We start from the raw sequence: 23120 nt of genomic DNA on the forward strand, positions 1-23120 counted from the left end.
AGAATTAGAGTCGGCGTATAACATGAGCTTACTTTCCTTCTATTAAGATAGGCTCATCTTCATTGGGGTTGCTATGTTCCCTAGCTTCCTCAATCTATTGGTAAATTAGTGCCAGAAAATTCCCAAAAGTTAGAGGTAGGAGCTCCCGTTGGATACCATTCACAGGGTTTATCAACTTTCCCATTTGTAGTAAGGGCTCATGTACAATTTTCTGGTCTCGGGCCATAGTATCACAATCACAATTGCATTGTGTGCCGAAAGAGAGTGACCTAGCCTCTAACGTGTGCCTAATTAGTGTCATTTGCAGCAGACTTATGCTTCTAATTGATTGTTTTTCTTTTTTGGCACTTATAATTTTAAATAAGAGAAATAAATTTTAAGATCTCTTGTATGTTATTTTCAACTTTATTATACATAAAATTGAAGATCTAATGTAAAATAAAATATATAATTTTAAACAAATTTATAAAGGTGTACAAAATCAATTGACCCCATAATTTCTTTTGCCTTAATGACCATCCCAGAGGGTTGGAGGAAATGGTCTCCTGTGACACACACACAGTTTTAAGTAGAAGAAAAGGTTATCTTAGATTATTTTTTTTGTGATTTACCCCCCTCCTCTCTCCCAAATTTCTTATTTATAAAAATGAAATTTCTTGTATATAAGACACAAAACTAAAAATAGATTCATAGGGGAGTAAAAAAAAAAAAAATCCCCATTTGAAAGGTAGGAAAACAATTTGTCCAGTTTATACCTAATAATTACCTGTAATTTTAGTAATGATATGGTTTGTAACATTTAAAAGGTAGGAAATCAATTTGCCCAGTTGGCAGCCGTAATTTCCCTAATATAGTTTTCCAAAAATTTCAAAGGTAGGAAGATGGAAACATCTGCCAGATCGTCCTAACTCTTACATACACTATTATTACTACTTGTTTTCGTTCCTTGCTTGCATCAATCTCTACCAATAAAAATAGGAGGGAGAATATTGGAGAAGAGAGAAAGCGTGGAATGCTGAGATCTTGTGGTGAGTAATCAAGAATCGACACGAAAGTTTAGGAGAGAAGTTGGGTAGTGTATATGGGGGGTAGTGGTACATTTGTTGATGGAGTTCTTCGCTGGTTTCATCGTCGTCACACCAATGAGGATGCGATCTTGACTCAACCCCACAATTCTGCAGACACCCTTTTACAAGGAAAAGAAGAAGATAAACAGGAATTTACTATTACTGAAGACTTTGACATTACCGGTTTAAAGCTCATCAAAGTACCCAAGCGTTTTCATTTGCCCATCTCTTCTTCTTCCATGGATCCTCTCAAGAAGGTCTCTCTTTTTTCTATTTCCTACCTACGCCCCCCCCCCCTCTTTTTTTTTCTGGATTTGACTTTTTGATGCGGATGATCTGTCTTGATGTTTGTATTTCACGTTCCCTTGTTTAATTTGTTCTGATCTATATGTTTGGGAAATGAACTTTTGGTAGTCTCTGCTATTACTATGATTGAATAATATCAGACCAAATGTTGCTCTCTGCAAATTCCTTAGAAACTTGGAGTTATGTTAACGGGAAGTATCAGATGGATTTTGGTCAATGGGGAAGTCATGTCAAAGCAACAGCTTCCTTGATTGCTTAGGTTTCATGTTCATTGTGTGTGTATTTTCTAGCATATGAAGAAGTTACTTTTAATCGTCCCTTATTATGTTTTAACCTTTATGTCAATGAACATGAGTAAGAGGATATTTTAGCTTTCAAGATGTATGATATTTGTTTTGAATGGGATTCTTTTTATTTCAGAATGCATTGGAGACGGAATTCTTTACTGAATATGGAGAGGCAAGTAGATACCAAGTTCAGGAAGTAATTGGCAAAGGCAGCTATGGAGTTGTGGGGTCTGCTGTTGATACCCATACTGGTGAAAGAGTTGCAATCAAGAAAATTAATGATGTATTTGATCATGTTTCTGATGCGACAAGAATCTTGAGAGAAATCAAGCTTCTTCGGCTACTTAGGCATCCAGATATTGTAGAAATAAAGCACATTATGTTGCCTCCTTCTCGAAGAGAGTTTAAAGATATTTATGTTGTTTTTGAATTGATGGAATCAGATCTCCATCAGGTTATTAAGGCCAATAATGACCTTACACATGAGCATTATCAGTTTTTTCTCTACCAGCTTCTGCGTGGACTAAAATATATTCATACAGGTTGGTTCTTTGTGTAATTCAAAATGTGCCTCTTGCTACCTCTAACTATAGATGTTAAAATTAACTCTGATAATCAAACCTGCCACTTTTACCCCCTTACCAGCAAATATTTTCCACCGGGATTTAAAGCCGAAAAATATCCTTGCTAATGCTGACTGTAAGTTGAAGATATGTGATTTTGGGCTTGCTCGTGTATCATTCAATGATGTGCCATCAGCTATTTTCTGGACTGTAAGTTCAAATTTAAAAGGCTTCCTTTCTCCCGTTGTTTTTTATACATGTTTTTTGTCTGGTATTTTTGATACATGTATCTTTTTTAATGTATTAAAGGATTATGTTGCAACTCGATGGTATCGTGCTCCTGAGCTTTGTGGCTCCTTCTTCTCTAAGGTAAGATTCATTTAGCACTTTCACAGTTTTATTGTTCAATCTGCAGGTGTTTATGCAACAACTACAATGTCACTGACTTGAGCTATAACTCTCTTTTTCTCTGATTGTGCATGCAACAACTGTAATGGCACTAAATTTCAGAGTTTAATTGTTCATTCTGTTCCATATATTCAACAACTACAATGATTTAAAGTGTAGTTAATAAAACTTGGTTTTAATGTATTGTGTTCAAGATTGTTTCCCATTATTTTGTTACTTCTGCAAGCTTACCTAGCGTCAATGTATTATGATAAAGATTGTTCCTCACTATTTTGTTACTCCTCTCCTCAACTCGTTTGCTTTCCTTTGAGATTCATAGCTAATATGTCTTTCTATATCCCCGGGGAGAGCAAAACACTAGGTAAATTATTTATTTTTCACAATAAATGTTTGTGGCTGACACTGCATGAACTCATATACCATTGCAGCCTTTAACAATGCCTGCAATCTAGATTCATTTGATTACAACTGGAAAATGCACTGACTGAAAAATTAACTGCAGCAAAAACCAAAAGGAGAAAAAAAAGTAGAACAAAGGGAAGAGTCTAAGTATAATACATAAAAGGCACATTATTATGCGATTTATAACTTTGTTGTTTCGCTAATCTGTTCTTATTCTTGTTAGGAGAAGATGTTACCTGTTTATCATATTATCCTATGTAGCTATGTTGAATTATAGGTTCATTAGAGGTTGAAGTATAGTTGATAATCTATGGAGCTACTTGTTGGAAAAAGAAAATTTGAGTTCAAGAACTTAGTTAGTAGCATAATTTCCTTGAATTAGATCAATGATGAGAATATCCCTCTTACAGCATATGGTCCACCTTCTGTAATGAGTATCAATTTCTCGAATCTAGTGTAGTGCTCGTCAATACTATGGAGTACCTGCTGTATGGCCTATTCTCGTCAATGGTTCAGCAACAATGGAAGATTTAGTTTGCTGACTGTTTGTCATAGGTGGACACAGAATTTAAAGGCAGTGGGTCTCGTACTGCACTGGCTCCGAAGTAGATCCACCATTAGCCACAAGGTTAAGAGACACCACAAGGACGACTAAAGTGATAATCTTAAAAAGCAAGAATATGCTGCAACAAACATTTTACTGTGAAGATTACCAAGTCAATGAGGATGTAGGAAAAATTGAGCGCATTTTGCTAATCTTCAAGTAACTGCCTAAGGAAATTGGAAATTCAACATTTTACAAGTCTAGAAAAGGCGAAACTTTTAAAAGTAATAACAATATCATTTCAGAGCAGCTAATATGTTGTCATATGAGTTTTTAGTTTTAGCACAGAGCACACCACACTTTTACTGGCTTTGAGAATGACTATTAGCCTGTTTGAATTGACTTATTTTTAAGGAGCTTATAAGTTGTTTTCAACTTATAAGTTAAAAAAAAAAAGTAGGTGCAGGCCAACTTTTTTGTTTTGACTTATAAGCTGTTTTCAACTTATAAACTGCTTAAAATAAGTTCATTCAAATAAACTCAACTATTTATTGGGGCTTATTTTAAGCACAAAATGACTTTAAGTTGGCCAGCCAAACACTCAAAAAAAGCTGAAAACAGCTTATAAGCAGCTTATAAGCCAATTCAAACGGCCTCTATGTCACGCTCAGGTAACCTTCTGAGAACTTCTTTTCCAAGTTTAGTTTGAGTATGCTTCCAGCATTGGTGTAGACAGAGGAAATGGATGAGATGCTAAGAAGCTACTTCTCTTGCATTTTACACTGAAACATCAGTTCACAATTTATATGCTATAAAGACGAGGATTTGTACCTTGCCAAATTTTGATGATAGAATTATAATGTAGAAAGATGTGGTTTCACTATGAAACAATTTATCATACATGTGAAGACTTTATTTGTGTTGTTGACACATCTTCATAGACTTATTTACATGTGACATATACTGTCTCTGAGAGTTCTCTATTTGCAGTACACTCCTGCAATTGATATTTGGAGCATCGGATGCATATTTGCAGAGTTGCTTTCTGGAAAACCATTATTTCCTGGAAAGAATGTGGTGCATCAATTAGACCTAATCACAGATTTGCTTGGGACACCTCCTCCAGAAACAGTTGCAAAGGTCGGTTCTCATAATATATGTTTTTCTTTCTCAGAATGTTCTTTAATAATGTGTTATTCTTTTAGCATCATCCTATTGTGCATGTTTTTTTGACAAAGTATGTGTCTAATACTGCAAGTATACATATTTGAGAATAGAAGATGAGGGTACTACACTTAATGCCCCCCTATTCTTGTCCCATTTTTTCAACTGAATACTTCTAACTTTGTGGGGGGTCTATGACCTTCCTATATTTGTTCGAAGTGGTATAAATACCAGCTTTTGCGACCAACACCAGTTTTATGAATGGAAGTGTAGTGACACCACGTAAATTTTCTTTTCTTTTCAATTTTTATTCCACCATCAATCTGAAAAATCACCTTTCTATTATCTCTTCACACCATATATCCACTGTCAAATAACCATTGTTGAAAATAAAAATCACCGCCAAATTTGTGGTGATGTCGGGTTTCATTGGTTGAAGACGGGAGGAGCTGTGATTTCCCTGAGGACTATTTCTGAGCTAAATCAAAAAGTTGAAAAGAGAGACCTCTATGGCATGAAAGCTGATGAAGGTGATGCCATTTTCTGGTAGAGTGAGGGTGAATTAAAGGAAGCATTCATGGGTATTTCTGATAGCATGTATCTGTGGGTTTTCAGGTGGCGTAACCGATGCGTTCTTCCTGGTGGTCCTCCGGCAGCTTGAAAGATTTTGTCCAGTGATTTTGGGTTTTTTGACATGTACTATAGGTGGCTTTATTTTTGTGTGAATGATCTGTGGTCACAAAGATGTAATGGTGATATCCCTTGAAGGTGGCGTGAGGCATAGTGGTGAATGAAGGATGAGTATAATGGTTTGTGGGTTGTAGTGTTAAAAATATATTTCTAAACTCTTAAAAAAAGACATCTCTAGGTTGAATTGCGGTGAACTCTTCAAACTTGAATGGGGAAGAATGAAGGTGGCAATGAGAATTATAAAGCTTGGGTTTCTGGTGGCTGGTGAAGGAGGTGTGGTGGTATAAGATCCACGCGAGAATAAAGTGTACAGTTGAAAAAATGGGACAAGTATAGGGTGGTATTTATGTGTTATCTTTAGAAGATGCAGTAGAAAAAATGTTGCTGAGAAGTTACATGGTGTCACATTTTACATGTCACTTTATTTTTCTCTTATTTTATTAAACTTGTTTCATTCAAAACTGGCAGATTAGAAATGAAAAGGCAAGAAGATACCTCAGTAGCATGCGGAAGAAACAACCGGTTGGATTTGCAAAAAAGTTTCCAAATGCAGATCCTTTGGCATTACGCCTACTTGAACGACTGCTCGCGTTTGACCCTAAAGATCGGCCATCAGCGGAAGAGGTAGTGATTGAAAACAAATCCAATGTTATTTCAACTACTAAAGAAATTCTCAAATCCAATTGACTTAACACTAATATTGCCTTTTCTTAGGGATTAGAGGATCCTTATTTCCGTGGTTTATCAAATGCTGATCGTGAACCATGTAGACCACCAATATCAAAGCTTGAGTTTGAATTTGAGAAGAGGAAACTGGCAAAAGATGATGTTAGAGAACTCATATATCGTGAGGTGTGGCTTTCTTTAGTATTAATGGTTACCTTGTTAGTGAAATGGATCAAAAGACTGACTTTACACTTGTCTTCAACAACCAGATTTTAGAATATCATCCTCAGATGCTTCAGGAGTATCTTTGTGGTGGAGATCAGACTAGTGGCTTTATGTACCCAAGGTTTGCTGCTAATAGAAGCTAGTTCTAATAATTTATGCTCTTTCTTTTCTATAATAGTTGCCTGCCTCTTTCTCATGCATTAAAAGCCGGTGTTCGTAGTTTTTAACTGGAGCATAAGTGCTACTCTCATAGGTGGAAGAACATCACAAAACATAAACAACTTTTCTTTCCCTTAAAAGTAAAAGTTGACAATCATTTTCAGACGATCGGTGTTTTCCCTGGGATATACTTTAGATTTTGTATGTTTATATGGTAAAGTCTACTAGTGGGTCCATCTACTCCATTTGGAGCTCAATCCTTTCATGGGGATAAATTATGTTCTTGGTGTTAGCTTTTGATGTTGCCTTCTGTCGTTCTGCTTCTTCTATCTCACTATTGACAGTTCTGACTACTTATTTTCTAGCAAGGAACCATCATTCATCTGTCAGTAAAACTTATTCATTTCCTGATAGCAAACCATGGTCATCATCTAGTCTGTGATAAATTATTAACATTTCATAGTGGATTGCGGATAATATTGAACAAGTTATCATCATTTTGTTTGGTTCTAAGTTTGTGTGTCTTATCAATTACTTTAAAAAAATACTGTGTTTGGCTGTGTTGGAAGTTGTTCTCGTCCCATCCTCTCACAGATACAGACACAGTGGTGAATCTTCTTGAAATCAAAGATATTAAGTTTTCAGCAACAGAAGGGTTACTGCAAACTTTAACATGACGGTAACAAAAGAATCATATTCGTTTTAGACACAGTTCGATTAATCCACTGGGATCCAACTAGAACTAGTATTGGGTAACTTTGCCCACCGATGTTTAGGCAGATGAGAAGAATTTACCTGGTTTCACTTTTGCTAGAATTTGAACCTTGGTTCGCAAGGTTTTCACTCTGATTAGTGATTGCTTGATCCTTGGTCTTATGTCGTATCTAATTGATCATTCTTCTGTGCAAAGACATGAGTTATTTTTATCTTTTTTTCTCTATCACATACAGTTGATTGTTGTCTTCTAGACTCCTCACTTCATATGAAGGCAAATGTATTGTGCCAAATAATTTTTTTTATTTCTGATGAATCATTTTGTATTGTTTTTCAAGAAATATTGATCATGGTCTTTCTTCTATGTTAATTTAGTGGTGTTGATCGGTTCAAGCGACAATTTGCACATCTTGAGGAGCATGCTGGTAAAGGTGAAAATAGCGCTCCGCTTCTGAGGCAGCATGCTTCCTTGCCTAGGTGCGTGGTTGAATCTATGGTTCTTTTCGACAGATTGGTAAAAATGTTTTTTTTCAGAATCTGCATATTAAGGATTTGCTATCTTTGTATTTAAACCATCCTAAGCCGAGGGTCTTTCGGAAACAGCCGCCCTACCTTTTAAGGTGGGGGTTAGGTCTGCGTACACTCTACCCTCCCCAGACCCCACATGGTGGGATCACACTGGGTTCGTTGTTGTTGTTGTTGTATTTAAACCATCCACAGATTTGGAAAGTAGTTTCTCGGAAAAAAATAAAAATAAAATGGAAACAAGGTTTTTAAAAAATACTTTGTGCTTTTACATATGGGTGTGGATCATAGAGTTGCTTGTGTTATTTTGTGCAGTGACTTACCAGTTAGCTCTTGTTGTTTGAATATTTCAGTCTTTTTTGGTCACTGAGGACCTTGGATTTGTTTACGTGCTATTTAAAATCGATTATCATCCTGTTTGGTTTCAGGATGATGTTGTGCCGTTTAAACTCTTTAGTTTGTTCACATATACTTGATACAAAATTCAAGTATTTCACTAGATTGAAATGAGTAGGTTGATATGATAGGTTCCTTGTGAAGCAGTAGTCCTAACATTGGTTGGGTTTTTGTAATTGTAGATAGCACTGTTATGGTGCAGATCTTATACATATTCATACACACACACATGTTACCAGTTTTAAAAAATAAATAAATAGATTGATAGCCTGGTGTGGTACATTAAAAGCTGAATTATGTGTTTGGTTAGACACATTCAGTTAACTTATGAACTTGTTTTCTTTTTGGAATACCTCTGCTGCAGAGAGCGAGTTCCTGCACCTAAAGCGGACACCTCTCCCCAAAATAATGATTGTGAAAAGAGAACTGTTTCAACAACTCTTCAGAGTCCACCAGCACAGTCTGAGGGATCAGAGAATTACAGTGCTCGTAGCTTGCTGAAGAGTGCTAGCATCAGTGGTTCCAAGTGTGTGGAAGTTAAAAGAAGAAACACAGAGGTAATCTTTTTATTCTGTTTCCCTTGCCCCCTGGAATGATAGGTGTAGATGCTGTATCAGCTTCATTGAGTTTTTAGAGCTTATTTTGGTAGTCCTGATAGCTTTTGCAGTTGCAATCTTATCTCCATTGACTTTATGCTTAATATTGTTGCGTTCACTTGGATATTCTCGACATCATGGAGACGTATATAATGATGCAGATAGTAGCAATAAATGTACACTCAATACAGCAAGTGATGAGAGTTTCTTGTTTTAGAAACCAATTTGAATGCTAGTTGTTGCAATTTATAATATTCGTTCACTCATCTGACAATATTTTTTGTTATTGATGATAATGTTTTCACAGGAAGAGCCAATTGAAGAACAAAACGAAGTCGATGGTTTGTCTCAAGACGTTGCTGATCTTCATGTTTAAGCCTATGCAGAAGCTCTCTTATTATAGAGTGCATTATGATGAATGATGTGCTCTACCATGTAACCATTTGTCCTGCAAATCAACATTTTGAATTCAGTTGGAAGCTAACTGTAGGTTGTGAGTTGCTCTGTGTTATGAAATATTACTCAGTATAGTAAGAGAGAAAAACGCTCCAGCTATTTGTGGATCGGAAACCAAAATTTCTCTTTAGATGACAAGGTTTCAAATTTGTAACGATTTGATAAACACTACTCCATAGTAACGTATAGCCTTCCCTTGTATTATGCCATCTTTTCTTTCCTTACATTGATATCGAAATTGATAATTAGATCACTATTTACTGCTTCTGCATGTCGCAGCACATCTTCTGTCCGTGTAATGGATCTAAGAAATGTATCACTTTCTAACTACGCAACAGTAATGGATACTTTGTCACATATATGCATCAACTAATTTGTGCTTCGTGCGGTATAAAAGACTTTAAATTTATGATATCATTTTTCTACGCTCAATACCAAAAATGGGAAAAGAACAAATACCATATGAATATGCTAGCATATTAGAGATGGAGGCGTGCATGAAAAGATCTTACGAAATGGAATTGTATATTATACACAAGTCTTTATACATTTCAGGCTGCAAATCTCCATCATCTGAATTTGAAAACAAACCAATATATATTTGAATATATTGATGAAATATATATATATATATATATATATATATATATATATATATATATCCGAATTATTCTTCATTCAATGATGATACAATATTATCAAACAACACTTGCATTATCCGTATGTAGAAGATAAAGGGAAAAGTGGAGATAAAATTTGGAAATTGGGATAAATGAAAAAAAAAAGAAGCTAAAGATGATTTATAATTAATGGTAGTCACACAAAAATGAATAAAGAATAAATGCATATGTTTCACAATTTCAATGAGAAATCGTAAATCAGATAAAGATTGAGGATACGTTTGAGGGGAAACAAAGAAGACGTTTCTAAAAAAAACGTAATGCAACGTTTCAATCTTTTTTATACATGGTACTACTTAATATGAAGAAAGAGATTAATATTAATTATTAATTAATAGACATATTAGTGGGAGGTGAAAAGTTGATTACTTGAATTTAAAGACTTTTTGGGCTATTGAAAATAAATAAAATAAGTAGATAAGTTAAGGGAAAATGTCAAAACAAAGGAGAAAAATAATAAATATTCTATGCTTTAATTTTAATAGATATACATATATTGAGCAAACAAATACATTGTTAAGAATATATTCTATCATTTTGAGGAGAAAAGAGATTATTAATTAACCATATTTATAGAGGATTAAGTGTAATGTAATGACCCTCCAAATTATTTTATTTAACTGTCTTGTTTTCGTTGTTTACAACATTTTTGTAGCGATACCGAGTCATTTATGACTTGTTGGCACTAACTGTTCGGTCGCCTGGTCATTCAGTTGAGATTAATGTCCGCTTCTGTATTTTGGAGCTTTTGGAACTTGAATAGTTAACTACGCTCAAAATGTCAGGTAAACGGCCTCAGAATGGAATTCTGACGGCTCCATAAGCTCCCTGAAGGGTCATTTTAGGCTAGTGACATGGTTGGCTCGAGTCCCGGGGCTTTTATTGCGAATTTGAACCATTAGGTGTTTTAGCTTTGAAGCCTTGACCTAAGTTTGACCTTGGTCAACATTCTTGGAAAACGTGCTTGAATGAGAATTTTATCAACATAGTTAGCTCTGGAATATCGAATTTGGTCTAGAACGATCCTTCGTACACTTTTCGAGGCCTCCGGTCTAACCCCAAGTCCCTTGTAGAAAATGGCTACAAACGATACTTAGGTGTGAGATCCACTTTTTATCAAAATGACCTCAATTAAAAGTTTCAACCATGTGTTGAGTCCGGAACATCGAATTTGGTGGGGTAGCATAGTTAGTTTGCGCGCACGGGATTTCGAACGAATTCTGAACACCCCATCGGAGAATTTTGAACTTGGCCAAACAAGTTAATGCTACTCAGTAGGTGCAGGCCATGTTTTCTCTTCCTGTTCATGTGCTCAGGGCCGCGATCGTTGTAGCCAATGAAATTGGCCTCCGCGTTCGCGGAGCCAAGGGCCACGTTCGCAGAGTCTTGGCAGTGACACTTCCGCATTTGCGTAGGCCATGCCGCATTCGCGGAGGACTATCCTTCTCTTCTTCATATTTGCGGGCAAGGTGCTAAATTCGTAGAGGTCTGGCTTTCGACCCTCCATGTTTGCGGGCTTCAATGGCTGTATTTGCGGAGGTCTATTGTGTCTGGTCTTTTATTTAAAAGATAGATGCGATCAACTCTCTGCTCTAAACTTTAAAACTTGATAACTTTCTCATTTTAGCTCAAATAGGGTTATTCAAAGTCCCAGGTGTTCAGATAATCTGTAGATACGTGGGTGATCACTTAGGGAGTGTCGGGAAGCCTTCATTTGAGGTAATTTCTAGTGTTTGGTGGTTGCAATCCCCTAGCTTGTGTTCCTTAAATGGTGTTTTATGCATGTTGGGTTTGTGGGCTGTTCCGAGCCCCTGAATTGTGCTCCTCTTTGGGGACACAAGTTTGGGGATCTAATTAGGATATTTTGACGGAGTCAAATCCGAAATTCCATTTCGGCACATTCCCGTTTAGACTTCATAATTGGTCCATCTCTGTTTTAAATATTTTTAGTGTCTAAACGACCGTATTAATGTTGTGATCCTATTTTTTATAGAGTAGAACCTTCAGAGGCAGTACGAAATAGATCAAAAGCTCTAGAGAAGTGATTTGGAGCTCGCATGGCCGGCCTAAAGTAGGTTACAACATCCCGACTTTTAAATTGAGCTTGGTTATGTGAATGTATGTTTGTTTGTGTGAATTAAGGGAGGGTATCTAGTTGATCATGTTTAGATTCCTAGAATCCATGTTTTGGGCCTACTTCGGGTAATTCGGGATCATTGGCATGTTATCTTCTTTATTATTGAGCATCTATACCGTGTGGTGTGACTTGTTATAGTTTGTGGTTGATGTTGGATCATGCTTGGCCTTAGTCTAGGCTTACACTAGTGTTGTTATTATTATTATTCAAACTACGCAATAGTAATGGATACTTTGTCACACATATGCATTAACTAATCCGTGCTTTGTGCAGTATAAAAGACTTTTTAAATTTATGATATCATTTTTCTACACTCAATACCAAAAGTGGGGGAAAAAAACAAATACCGTATGAATATGTAAGCATAATAGAGATGGAGGCGTGCATAAAAAGATCTTACGAAATGGAATTGTATATTATACACAGGTCTTTATACAACTGGAATGCCATTAGATTTGGTCAATTGTCAAAAAAAATTATAACTGACTGCAAATCTAGATGATAGCTACGCCAAGGATCTCTGTGTCCCATACATTTCACGCTGCAAATCTCCATCGTCTGAATTTGAAAACAAACCAATATATAGTTGAATATATTGATGAAATATGTGCATAAGATACTACTGAATAAAAATACAATATCACAAAATTACAAGAACAAATATATATATATACTCTCGTTATTTAATTTACCATATCGCTTTGAACTTATTAACTTTTTAGCCTTATTTAACTTCTTTTTATGCTTTATTGAGCCGAGGGTCTCCCAGAAACAGCCGTCCTATCTTGGTAGGAGTAAGGTCTGCGTACACTTTACCCTCCCTAGACCCACATTGTGGGATTTCACTGGGTTGTTGTTTATATATATATATATATATATATATATATATATATATATATATATATGTTTCATGCAATGATGCAAATCATCAGAATTATTCTTCATTCAATGATGATACAATGTTATCAAACAACATTTGCGTTATCCGTATGTAGATGATGAAAGGGAAAAGTGGAGATAAATTTGGAAATTGTGATCAATGAAAGAAAAAAGACTAAAGATGATTTATAATTAATGGTAGTCACACAAAAATGAGTAAAGAATAAATGCATATGTTTCACAATTTCATTGAGAAATCATAAATCAGATAAAGATTGAGGAGCCGTTTTGGGGGAAACAAAGAAGACGTTTCTAAAAAACATAATGCAGCGTTTTAATATTTTTTTTATATATGGTACTAGTTAATATGAAGAAAGAGATTAATATTAATTATTAATTAATAGGCATATTAGTGGGAGGTGAAAAGTTGATTACTTGAATTTAAAGACTTTTTGGGCTATTAAAAATAAATAAAATACGTAGATAAGTTAAGGAAAATTATCAAAACAAAGGGAAAGATAATAAATATTCTATGCTTTAATTTTAATAGATATACATATATTGAGCAAACAAATACATTGTTAAGAATATATTCTATCATTTTGAGGAGAAAAGAGGCTATTAATTAACCATATTTACAGAGGATTAAGTGTAATGTAATGACCGTCCAAATTATTTTATGTAAAAGTCTTGTTTTCGTCGTTTATAAAGTTTGTGTAGCGACTCCGAGTTATTTATGACTTGTTGGCACTGAATGTTCGATCACCTGATCGTTCAATTGAGATTTATGTACGCTTCTGTGTTTTGGAGCTTTTGGAACTTGAATAGTTGACTGCGGTCAAAATGTCAGGTAAACGGCCTTAGAATGGAATTATAACGGTTCCATAAGTACCTGAAGGGTCATTTTAGGATAGTGACATGGTCGACTCGAGTCCCTAGGCTTTTGTTGCGAGTTTGAACCATTAGGCGTTTAGCGTTGAAGACCTAAGTTTGACCTTGGTCAACATTCTTGAAAAATGCACTTGAATGAGATTTATCAGCATTGTTAGCTCTGAAATGTCGAATTTGGTCTAGAACAATCCTTTATGCACTTTTCGAAGCTTTTGGTCTAACCCGAGTCCCTTGCAGGAAATGTCTCCAAATGATACTCAGGTGTGGGATCCACTTTTTATCAAAATGACCTTGTTAGCTCTGAAATGTCGAATTTGGTCTAGAACGATCCTTTATGCACTTTTCGAAGCTTCCGATCTAACCCCGAGTCCCTTGCAGGAAATGTTTACAAATGATACTCAGGTGTGGAATCCACTTTTTATCAAAATGACCTCAATTAAAAATTTCAACTGCGTTGTTGAGTCCAGAAGCATAGTTAGTTTGTGCGCATGGAATTTCAAACGAATCCTGAGCATCCCATCAGAGAATTTTGAACTTGGCCAAACCAGCTAATGCAACTCAGCAGGTGCTGGTCATGTTTTCTCTTCCCATTCATGTGCTGAGGGTTGCGATCGCGATAGCCAATGAAATTTCCCTCCGTATTCGCGGAGCCTAGGGACACATTCGCAGAGTATTAACAGTGGCACTTCCGCATTTGTGTAGGATATGCCGCATTCGCGGAGGCCTGTCCCTATCTTCTTCATGTTTGCAGGCAAGGTGCTACATTCGTAAAGGTCTGGCTTTCGACCCTCCATGTTTGCGGGCTTCTATGGCTGTAATCGCGGAGTTCTATTATGTCTGATCTTTTACTTAAAAGATAAATGCGATCAACTCTCTGCTCCAAACTTTAAAACTTGATAGCTTTCTCATTTTAGCTCAAATAGGGTAATTCAAAGCCCTAGGTGTTCAGATAATTTGTGGATATGTGGATTATCACTTAGGGAGTGTCTGAAAGCCTTCGTTTGAGGTCATTTCTAGTGTTTGGTGGCTGCAATACCTTAGATTGTATTCCTTAAATGGTGTTTTTATGCATGTTGGGTTTGTGGGCTGTTCCAAGCCCCTGAATTGTGTTCCTCTTTGGGGACACAAGTTTGGGTGTGTAATTAGGATATTTGACAGAGTCAATTCTGAAATGCCAGCTCGGCACATTCATGTTTAGACTTCAAAATTGGTCCATCTCTGTTTTAAGTATTTTTAGTGTCTAAACGATCGTATTAATGTTGTGATCCTATTTTTATAGAGTGGCACCATTTAGAGGCAGTAAGAAAGAGATCAAAAGCTCTGGAGAAGTTTTGGAGCTTGCTCGGTCGGCCTAAAGTAGGATACAACTTCCCGACTTTTAGATTAAGCTTGGATATGTAAATTTATTTTATTTGTGTTAATTTAGGGAGGGTATCTTGTTGATCAGGTTTAGCTTCCTAAAATCCATATTTTAGGCCTACTTCAGGTAATTCGGGATCGTTGGCATGTTATCTTCTTTATTGTTGAGCATCCATACCTTGTGGTGTGACTTGTTATAGTTTGTTGTTGATGTTGGATCGTGCTTGGCCTTAGTCTAGGCTTACACTAGTGTTTGTCATAGACTTGCATAGCTTGGAGCAATAAGCTTTAAAATCTCTTCGACGTTGCTTTGGACAGCTTAACTCCCTATAGCTTGTATAGCAGACTCAAGTCTAATAGTCTGAGCCTTAGCTAGGAAGTAACCCATCATTTGAGACCTTATATCCATAATTCCCTCTTTCTACCGGCTCTTGTGCACTTGATTCTTATTTTGAAGGCCCCTTATGAATTCTAGTTTGATTGGGTTTGGATATTGGAGTGATTTATTGATGGCATTCGATTTGGGGTTCTTCCTTTGACGCTTGTCTGGCCGTTGATCCTAAATCTAGCCAACTCATCTCTATTCTCGGTTAAAGTCTTTGATTCATTCCACGGGTTACGATTAAAGTCCTCATCTATATTCTCAGCCTTGGTTAGAGTCCTTGGCTATCTGGTTAGATTCCTTGGCTATCTCCAGCCTTGGTTAGAGTCCTTGGCTATCTCCAGCCTTGGTTAGAGTCCTTGGCTATGTTAATCCTTGGTTAGAGTCCTTGGCTATCTCAATCCTTGGTTAGAGTCCTTGTCTCTCCTCATCCTTGGTTAGAATCCTTGCCTATTCTCAACCTTGGTTAGAGTCCTAAGATATCTTCATCCTTGGTTAGGGTCATTGACTATCTTCAGCCTTGGTTAGAGTCCTTGGCGCATCCTTCACCTTGGTTTGAGTCCTTGGTGTATATCTCACCTCGATTAGAGTCCCTAGCATACCAATAGCCCTAGTTAAAGTCCTTGGCCATCTTCAGCCTAGGTTAGAGTTTGTAATGCATACTTTGCCTTGGTTCGAGTCCTTGGTGTATCTCTCGCCTTGGTTAGAGTCCTTGGTGTACCAATAACCTTGGTTGGATTCCTTGACCCACTCTTCGCTTTGGTTAAAGTCCTTGACTCCTGTTCTGCTGTGATTAAAGTTCTTGGCGCTCAGTTGACTCGGTTCAAGTCCGTGCAGGACCGTGATAATATTGGTAGTACCTTCAGATTCTCCTTGTAATTTTTAACTCTCCTGTGCACTTGTCGATCTTATAAGGGTCCATTTGGGTATTGCTTAACTTGCGTACGAATGTACCTTTTGGGCTTATGGGGGCTCAGATGGGTTTAGTTAGTTGTACCATCTTTCTTCCTATTCTTAGTACACTCATGTGCATTCCTGTTAGTTTCTCACCCTTGATTTTGGTTGTGTTTAAATTCTAGAATTTCATATTACTTTTATTGTCCTTGCTCAGTCGGTCTATGATGCCTACTAAGTACCTATTGTTTTGGTACTCATAATACACTCTGCATTTGTTTTTATGATGCAGGTCCGAGTACCAGCTATCAATATTAAGATCGAGGCTGTAATAGTCTGATTAGGAGACGAGGGTGATCACATGGCGTTCTGGACTTTAGTTGTCTCCTTATGTATATAGTGACTCGTCTTTTGCTTTTTGAAATAAGTCTTTGTTTTTGTGATCCACTTTTGGAACTTATATTTGTTTTGTAGTAGCTCTGTACATGTGCCCTTTGGGTTTGGGGAGGGATCTTTTATTTATATATATATTTTGGCTGGTTTCTACTTATTTTTGTAACTTGGTTACTTTGGTTTAGTTTCTACCCTTATTCCTATTACTTGTAATTTGGGGATATAGGTCGGCTTACCTACTAGTGGGTTATAGTAAGTGGCATCATGACTCGAGAAATCGTGTCATAGGTATCAGAGCCTCAGGTTCACCGGTCTCATTTGTACAGAGCTAACATCTAGTAGAGTCATGTGGATCAATGTGGAGATGTCTGTAACTTATCTTCGGGAGGCTACAAGATGTTGTTAGGAAGATTTCCTATTTTGTATTGCTTTCGTGTAGTTTTTTTTAGGTTAGTTTCATGGAAACTAACTTGTTTCATTCTTTCATAGGATGGCTCCTATACACGATACAAAGGCCGGGGGCGATGCTCTCGAGACCGAAGATAGAGCTCCAGCAAGGGGTAGAGGTCGACCCTAAGGTCGCGCGAGGGCCGCAACACCATCCCATAACCCAGATAGGACTCCAAAACTAGGGCAGTGCCTCAGGTAGCTTATATACCTCCACAACTGATGGGGTCAGAACCAACCCAGCCACCACTCACACCAGCTATTTCTCCCAACCTTCAGCCCACCATTACTCAGTTTTTGACTGTACTAGTGGCATATGCAGCAGACTCCAACCCCAGCTCTAGTTATGCTAGTACCGCAGGGTCAGACTGTACCAACAACTCTAGAGGTTCAGCCGCCACCGGTACCTGTGTCACGACCTAGCCCCGTGGGTCGTGACTAGTGTCCGAATTGGACACTCGTATACACACTTATTACCTATAGTCAATCGGCAGTTAAATATGATATAGGATTTATATGGGCAGCACGTCGTCTCAAACTGTCACTTATATATATACCAAAATCACATGTTTCTTGGAGAGTCTTAATTGTCAAAAATAAGATAACATAATAGGTAAGCCGACAAGGCTTTCACTCCGAATGTAAACGTACAAAAATATAAGCCATACTAGTACACCAGACAACATCTACATACAATCCACTCATATGTCTACAGACCTCTAAGAGGATTAACAATAGCATATGACGGGACAGGGCCCCGCCGTACCCCTAAATACACAAATATATATATTATAAGGATTAGTACCAAAAGTTTAAGCTCCGAGACAATGGAGCACTTCAAACCCGTTGAGTAGAATCCTAAGCTAGCGGCTCTCCAAAATGAGTATCTGTACCTACGGGCACGAAATGCAGCCCCCCGAAGAAGGGGGTCAGTACGAAATATGTACCGAGTATATAAAGCATAAAATATCGTAAAGGAGATCACATCTGAAATAAAGATTCAGGAGTCAAGTATCATAATCAATAAATCACTGTACATGTGTCTTATAAAATGAAGACATGCATATCATCATCATATATCGTACCTGGCCCGTTATGGGACTCGGTGTCACAATTATATCAATATATCATCATATGTATATATATACCATACTCGGTCCTCTAGCAAGGGACTCGGTGAATAGAGTAGTGTACACTGATACCGTACCTGGCCCATTATGGGACTCGGTGCCATAATCATATCGTCATATCATCATAATATCATATTATCATATCATGTACCCAGCCCTCTAGTAAGGGACTCGGTGAATAATGTAGTGGAATACATACATGATAACATACCCGGCCTATCGTAGGACTCGGTGAATAATACCATAACAATATGCACGAATAAGGTATCATTAGCAACCTTGTGAAATTTGATCATTATCGGAGACTTAATAGAATAAGCAAAACAGTCCATCATTTGAAAACCAAGACAATAGTCATTATGAATCACACCAATTATGATTATACTAAAATATGAATTATACCACAACATGAGTTATACCAACTAGGATGGCTGGAATCATACACATGAGTCAAGAATAACAATATAAATTTTGAAAATCAAGAACGGTAGCCATCCGAGTATATCTACGAATAAGAGTTTCTTTGGAATTTAAGCATACGTCATTCGTTCGTTTCATATGGATCATGCTAAAAGAAGAAAATGTTAACTTTACATACCTTTAGCGTTTATACGTATATGCTGTCCAATATTGTCTCAACCTATATTAAAACGTTAAGCACTATGGTTAAGCTATGGACAAGAATAAAACGTAGTCTATCGTTAGTAGGTTATTTCTAAAAAAAATTGGACAGCACCTCCCCTATACCGCTTACTTTTCCCACCTTCAAACCAGCCATATAATCATCAAAAAACATCAAAAATCCAAAATATTGACACAAAATAAGATTTATTATTGACAATAAGCCTAGAATGTTTCCACCCGACTCATGTTACTAAAACAGTAAATTCGGAAAGCCGAGTACCTCAAGTTGTATCTAAATTTTAAAAATGAAAATGGCAAAAATGGACTTTATGACCTTCATGAAACATTTAGATCTCTATCTTAAGTTTCCCATGCAAAAGAAATCCACTCAAAACTCATTTTCTACAAAGAGATATCATCAAAACACTAACAGGTATACATGAGGGATTTTTGCAATCCAGAATCTGGACAGAATTTGTCTTATGATTCATCCTCATTTTTCGATATAATAACAGCATATATAGACTACAACATAAACATAAGAGTTGTAGGTACGTGTATTATATTTCCAAAACATATTTAATATCTAAAATCGAAGGTCTACACAATGAGATATTCCAGAATTACTACCAGCTACTCAATTCCAAAAACTGGTTTGAACATTCACAATCTTCATACATCTTTTTCCTCCAAATTCAAGAACAACAACTCATCAACAACATAAAAACAACATCAACCATTATTATACATCATCACTAAGATAATTCCATCCATTTAAGCTACCTAAAACAACCCTTTAACCCATAAATCTCAACAAATCACCAAACTAGTTTATAACACTATTTTCTCCGTTCTAATCCGTTAAAACTCTAACTAAACTTGTTAACAATGAAAAGGAGACTTTAATATTACCTTAAATTTGCAGCACCACATAAAATCTTCTCCTTATTGGATGATATCTAGTTCAAATTGAAGCCAATGCGACGTACAACAATTTTCTCTTTAAGAGCTTTGAGATTCGGGGCTTTAATTGTGGTAGATGTTGGTGTTTCTCTCTAGCTTTCCCTTCTCTTACTCTTTCTGGAAATTTCCAGATATTTCTTGGTCTAAAGTATGAAGGAAGAGATAAAAATTAGATTAATTTCGTAGGTATTGGGCCTGACCCGAATTAGAATTGGGTTGGGCCGAATTCACTATTTAGCTTGGCCTATCAGACTTAAAACGTCTATATCTTATTACTCCGATATCACATTTTGTTCCACGACCTATGGTTGGAAAGATATTTCAATTACCTACAACTTTCATTTTGAGAGCTTTCCCAAATTCCCAAATTCTAAAGAGGTTATGGCCTCCCAAAGTTGGCTTACCCGAAACGTGACTTTAAGAAAAAAACATTTGATGGCTTCTACTTTGATTTGGCTCAAGGGTCCTTCTTGAGATGTATTTTACTTCACATAAATTATTCAAATAACTTGGCATCTATAACAAATCATGTCCTTTTAAAATTCAAAATTAAAAGTCCTTGAATTTATAATCGTTAGCTTACGAATAATCCAGATGCAAAAATATAGAATGTAACAACCTGTCATTCTCCAGCCAAATATTATGGATACAGTCATGCCTTTACAGTAGCAGAAGATGGTCGGAGTGTTTTTGAGATTTTCATGTCAAAGTTTTCTAAGGCAATTGGGGAGGATGCCCGTGAGGTTTGAGAATCCAACTTCAGATTGAGACCTAGTCTATGGTGTCGGCCGACCATTTATTTCTTCATATATTTGACCATGTCCATACACTTGAGAAGCTCCATTATGAGGCCCACTAGGGCAGCAACAAGAGGGTTTAGTATGAGGACAACTACAACAGGTCCCATCCCGGGCCCAAGGATTCATTTGATAGGCCCCGCTAGAGGTTTCAGTAGGGTCAGTCCAACTAGATAGTCAAGGCCTCTCTACATGCTTCAGAGGGAAATCAGCACTATTAGAGTGGTTCTAGTTCTGGCTCGAGTCAGAGCCGAGGAGATTCACTATCTGGTACTTTAGGCTATAGTGGCCATTCATTTGCTGCTAGATCTGTTTGAGTTGTTTGTGGGGATGGTGCAGGCATCCTATGCATAGGGTGTGTGTTGAAAGCCTTTGGCTGTGCTGTTGTGTGTTTTTACCCCATTGGGTGAGTCTTTAGTTGTGGATCAGGTAATTAGATATTTTTTGGTGACTATTCAGAGATGGGACACTCGAGTGACCTTATTTTGCTTGATATGTTAGATTTTTATAAGATTCTGGGCATGGACTGGTTATCCCCTCACCATGCGGTCTTGGATTCCTATGCTAAGACCTTTACTTTAGCCATGCCCGGTATCTCACTGGTGGTGTGGCAGGGCTCTTGTAGTCGCACACTGGTTGAAGTTATCTCTTTTATTCGGACTTGAAGGTTAGTAGCTAGTGGATGCTTAGCTTATTTGGCTTATGTACGGGATTAGCTTATTTGACTTATGTACGGAATGTAAGTAGGGAGGTTCCCTCTATTGATTCATTTTCTATTATCCATGATTTTAGGGATTTGTTTCATTCAGACCAACATGGCTTTCTCCAAGAGCATGATATTAACTTTGCCATCGATTTGGAGCAAAGAACTCATCCTATTTCTATCCCATCCTATCGTATGGCCCTCGTAGAGCTCATGAAGCTCAGTGTTCAGTTTCAGGATCTCTTGGGTAAGAGATTCATTCAGCCTAGCATATCCCCTTGGGGTATCCTACTCTTATTTGTAAAGAAGAAGGATGGTTCTATGCAAACATGTATTGACTACAGAAAGTTAACAAAGTGATGGTGAAGAATCGTTTTCCTATGCCTTATATTGATGACCTATTTGATTAGCTTTAGGGTGCCATCGTGTTTTCTACTATTGTCTTGAGGTCTAGTTACCATCAACTGAGTATTAGGACAACATACATCCCTAAGACTGTATTTAGGACTTGTTATGGCCATTATTAGTTCTTAGTGATGTTTTTTGGGTTGACTAATGCCCTAACTGCCTTTATGGATCTGCTGACCCGTGTATTTAGGTCATACCTTGATTTTTTCATCATAATCTTCATAGATGACATATTGGTATACTCGCGGAGCTAGAGAGAGCATGAGTGGCATTTGAGGATTGTGTTTCAAACTTAGAAAGATCAGCGACTATATGGCTTGAGTTTGTTTCATTCTTAGGGCATGTGGCCCAAGGACGACATTATGGTGGATCCAATGAAGATTGAGGCTATTGGTGATTAATCCAGGCCTACCCAAGTGATTGAGATTCTTAGCTTCGTCAGATTATTGGGTTACTACAGATGCTTTGTTAGGGCTTCTCTACTATTGCAACACCTTTGACTCAGTTGACTCTCCATGATGTCCGTTTTGAGTGGTTGGAGGAGTGTGAGATGAGATTTTTGAGGCTCAAGGAATTGCTTACTCCCGCTCTAGTATTGACTCTTCCAGTTGAGGGTGAGGGCTTCATGGTGTATATTGATACATCCGGCATTGGTTTAGGTTGTGTATTGATGCAGCGAGGACAAGTTATAGCTTATGCGTCAAGGAAACTTAAGCTGCATAAGCACAACTACCTCACTCATGACTTATAGTTGGTGATGATAGTTTTTGCACTTAATATCTAGAGGCACTACATGTATGGAGTTCGTTGTGAGATCTACAATGACCATATGAGTCTTCAGTTTATTATGAGCCAGAGGGACCTTAATTTAAGGCAGCGCTTTTGGAATGAGCTCCTGAAGGACTATGACCTATTTATTCTCTACCATCAAGTGAAAGTGAATATAATAGTAGATGCCTTGAGCTAGAAGGTAGTGAGTATGGGTATTTTAGTCCTAATTTCTGTTTTAAAGCGACCTTTGGCTTTATACATCCAATCTTTAGCCAACAAGCTGATTCGACTTGATATTTCAGATTTTAGGCGGGTTTTGGCTTATGTGGGAATTTAGTCATCTCTTCTAGATTGAATTTGTAGTCATTATTTTGAGGATGAGGACTTGGTATCTCTTTAAGAGCGGGTTTGGTGAGGTTATGAAATGAAGGATATCTTAGATTCAAATGCGGTTTTGAGGTTCAATGTCCATGTATTTACCCCGAGAGTTGGGG

The 23120-nt window shown here is 37.1% G+C and overlaps 1 protein-coding gene across 1 annotated transcript; it reads left to right on the forward strand.

Annotated features, from left to right (window-relative positions):
* The first annotated feature begins 709 nt into the window (after window positions 1-709).
* On the forward strand, window positions 710-9424 carry LOC129892826 (mitogen-activated protein kinase 9-like). Its single transcript, XM_055968386.1, has 11 exons — window positions 710-1324; window positions 1794-2202; window positions 2306-2433; window positions 2533-2592; window positions 4568-4717; window positions 5900-6055; window positions 6146-6283; window positions 6367-6443; window positions 7571-7672; window positions 8481-8673; window positions 9020-9424. Exons 1-11 carry the CDS (start codon window positions 1082-1084, stop codon window positions 9086-9088), a joined length of 1725 nt encoding a protein of 574 aa, XP_055824361.1. The 5' UTR covers window positions 710-1081; the 3' UTR covers window positions 9089-9424.
* The last annotated feature ends 13696 nt before the right edge of the window (window positions 9425-23120 follow it).

The sequence above is a fragment of the Solanum dulcamara genome, chromosome 1, assembly GCF_947179165.1.
Source record: "Solanum dulcamara chromosome 1, daSolDulc1.2, whole genome shotgun sequence".
Lineage (NCBI taxonomy): Eukaryota > Viridiplantae > Streptophyta > Magnoliopsida > Solanales > Solanaceae > Solanum > Solanum dulcamara.

What these genes read in the sequence shown, in the direction of transcription:
- LOC129892826 (XM_055968386.1), top strand. Translation starts at nt 1,082, where the DNA reads ATGGGGGGTAGTGGTACATTTGTTGATGGAGTTCTTCGCTGGTTTCAT. An exon ending in CTCCAGAAACAGTTGCAAAG is followed by an intron (nt 4,718 to 5,899) that starts GTCGGTTCTCAT and finishes CAAAACTGGCAG; the next exon opens with ATTAGAAATGAAAAGGCAAG. An exon ending in TTAAAAGAAGAAACACAGAG is followed by an intron (nt 8,674 to 9,019) that starts GTAATCTTTTTA and finishes ATGTTTTCACAG; the next exon opens with GAAGAGCCAATTGAAGAACA.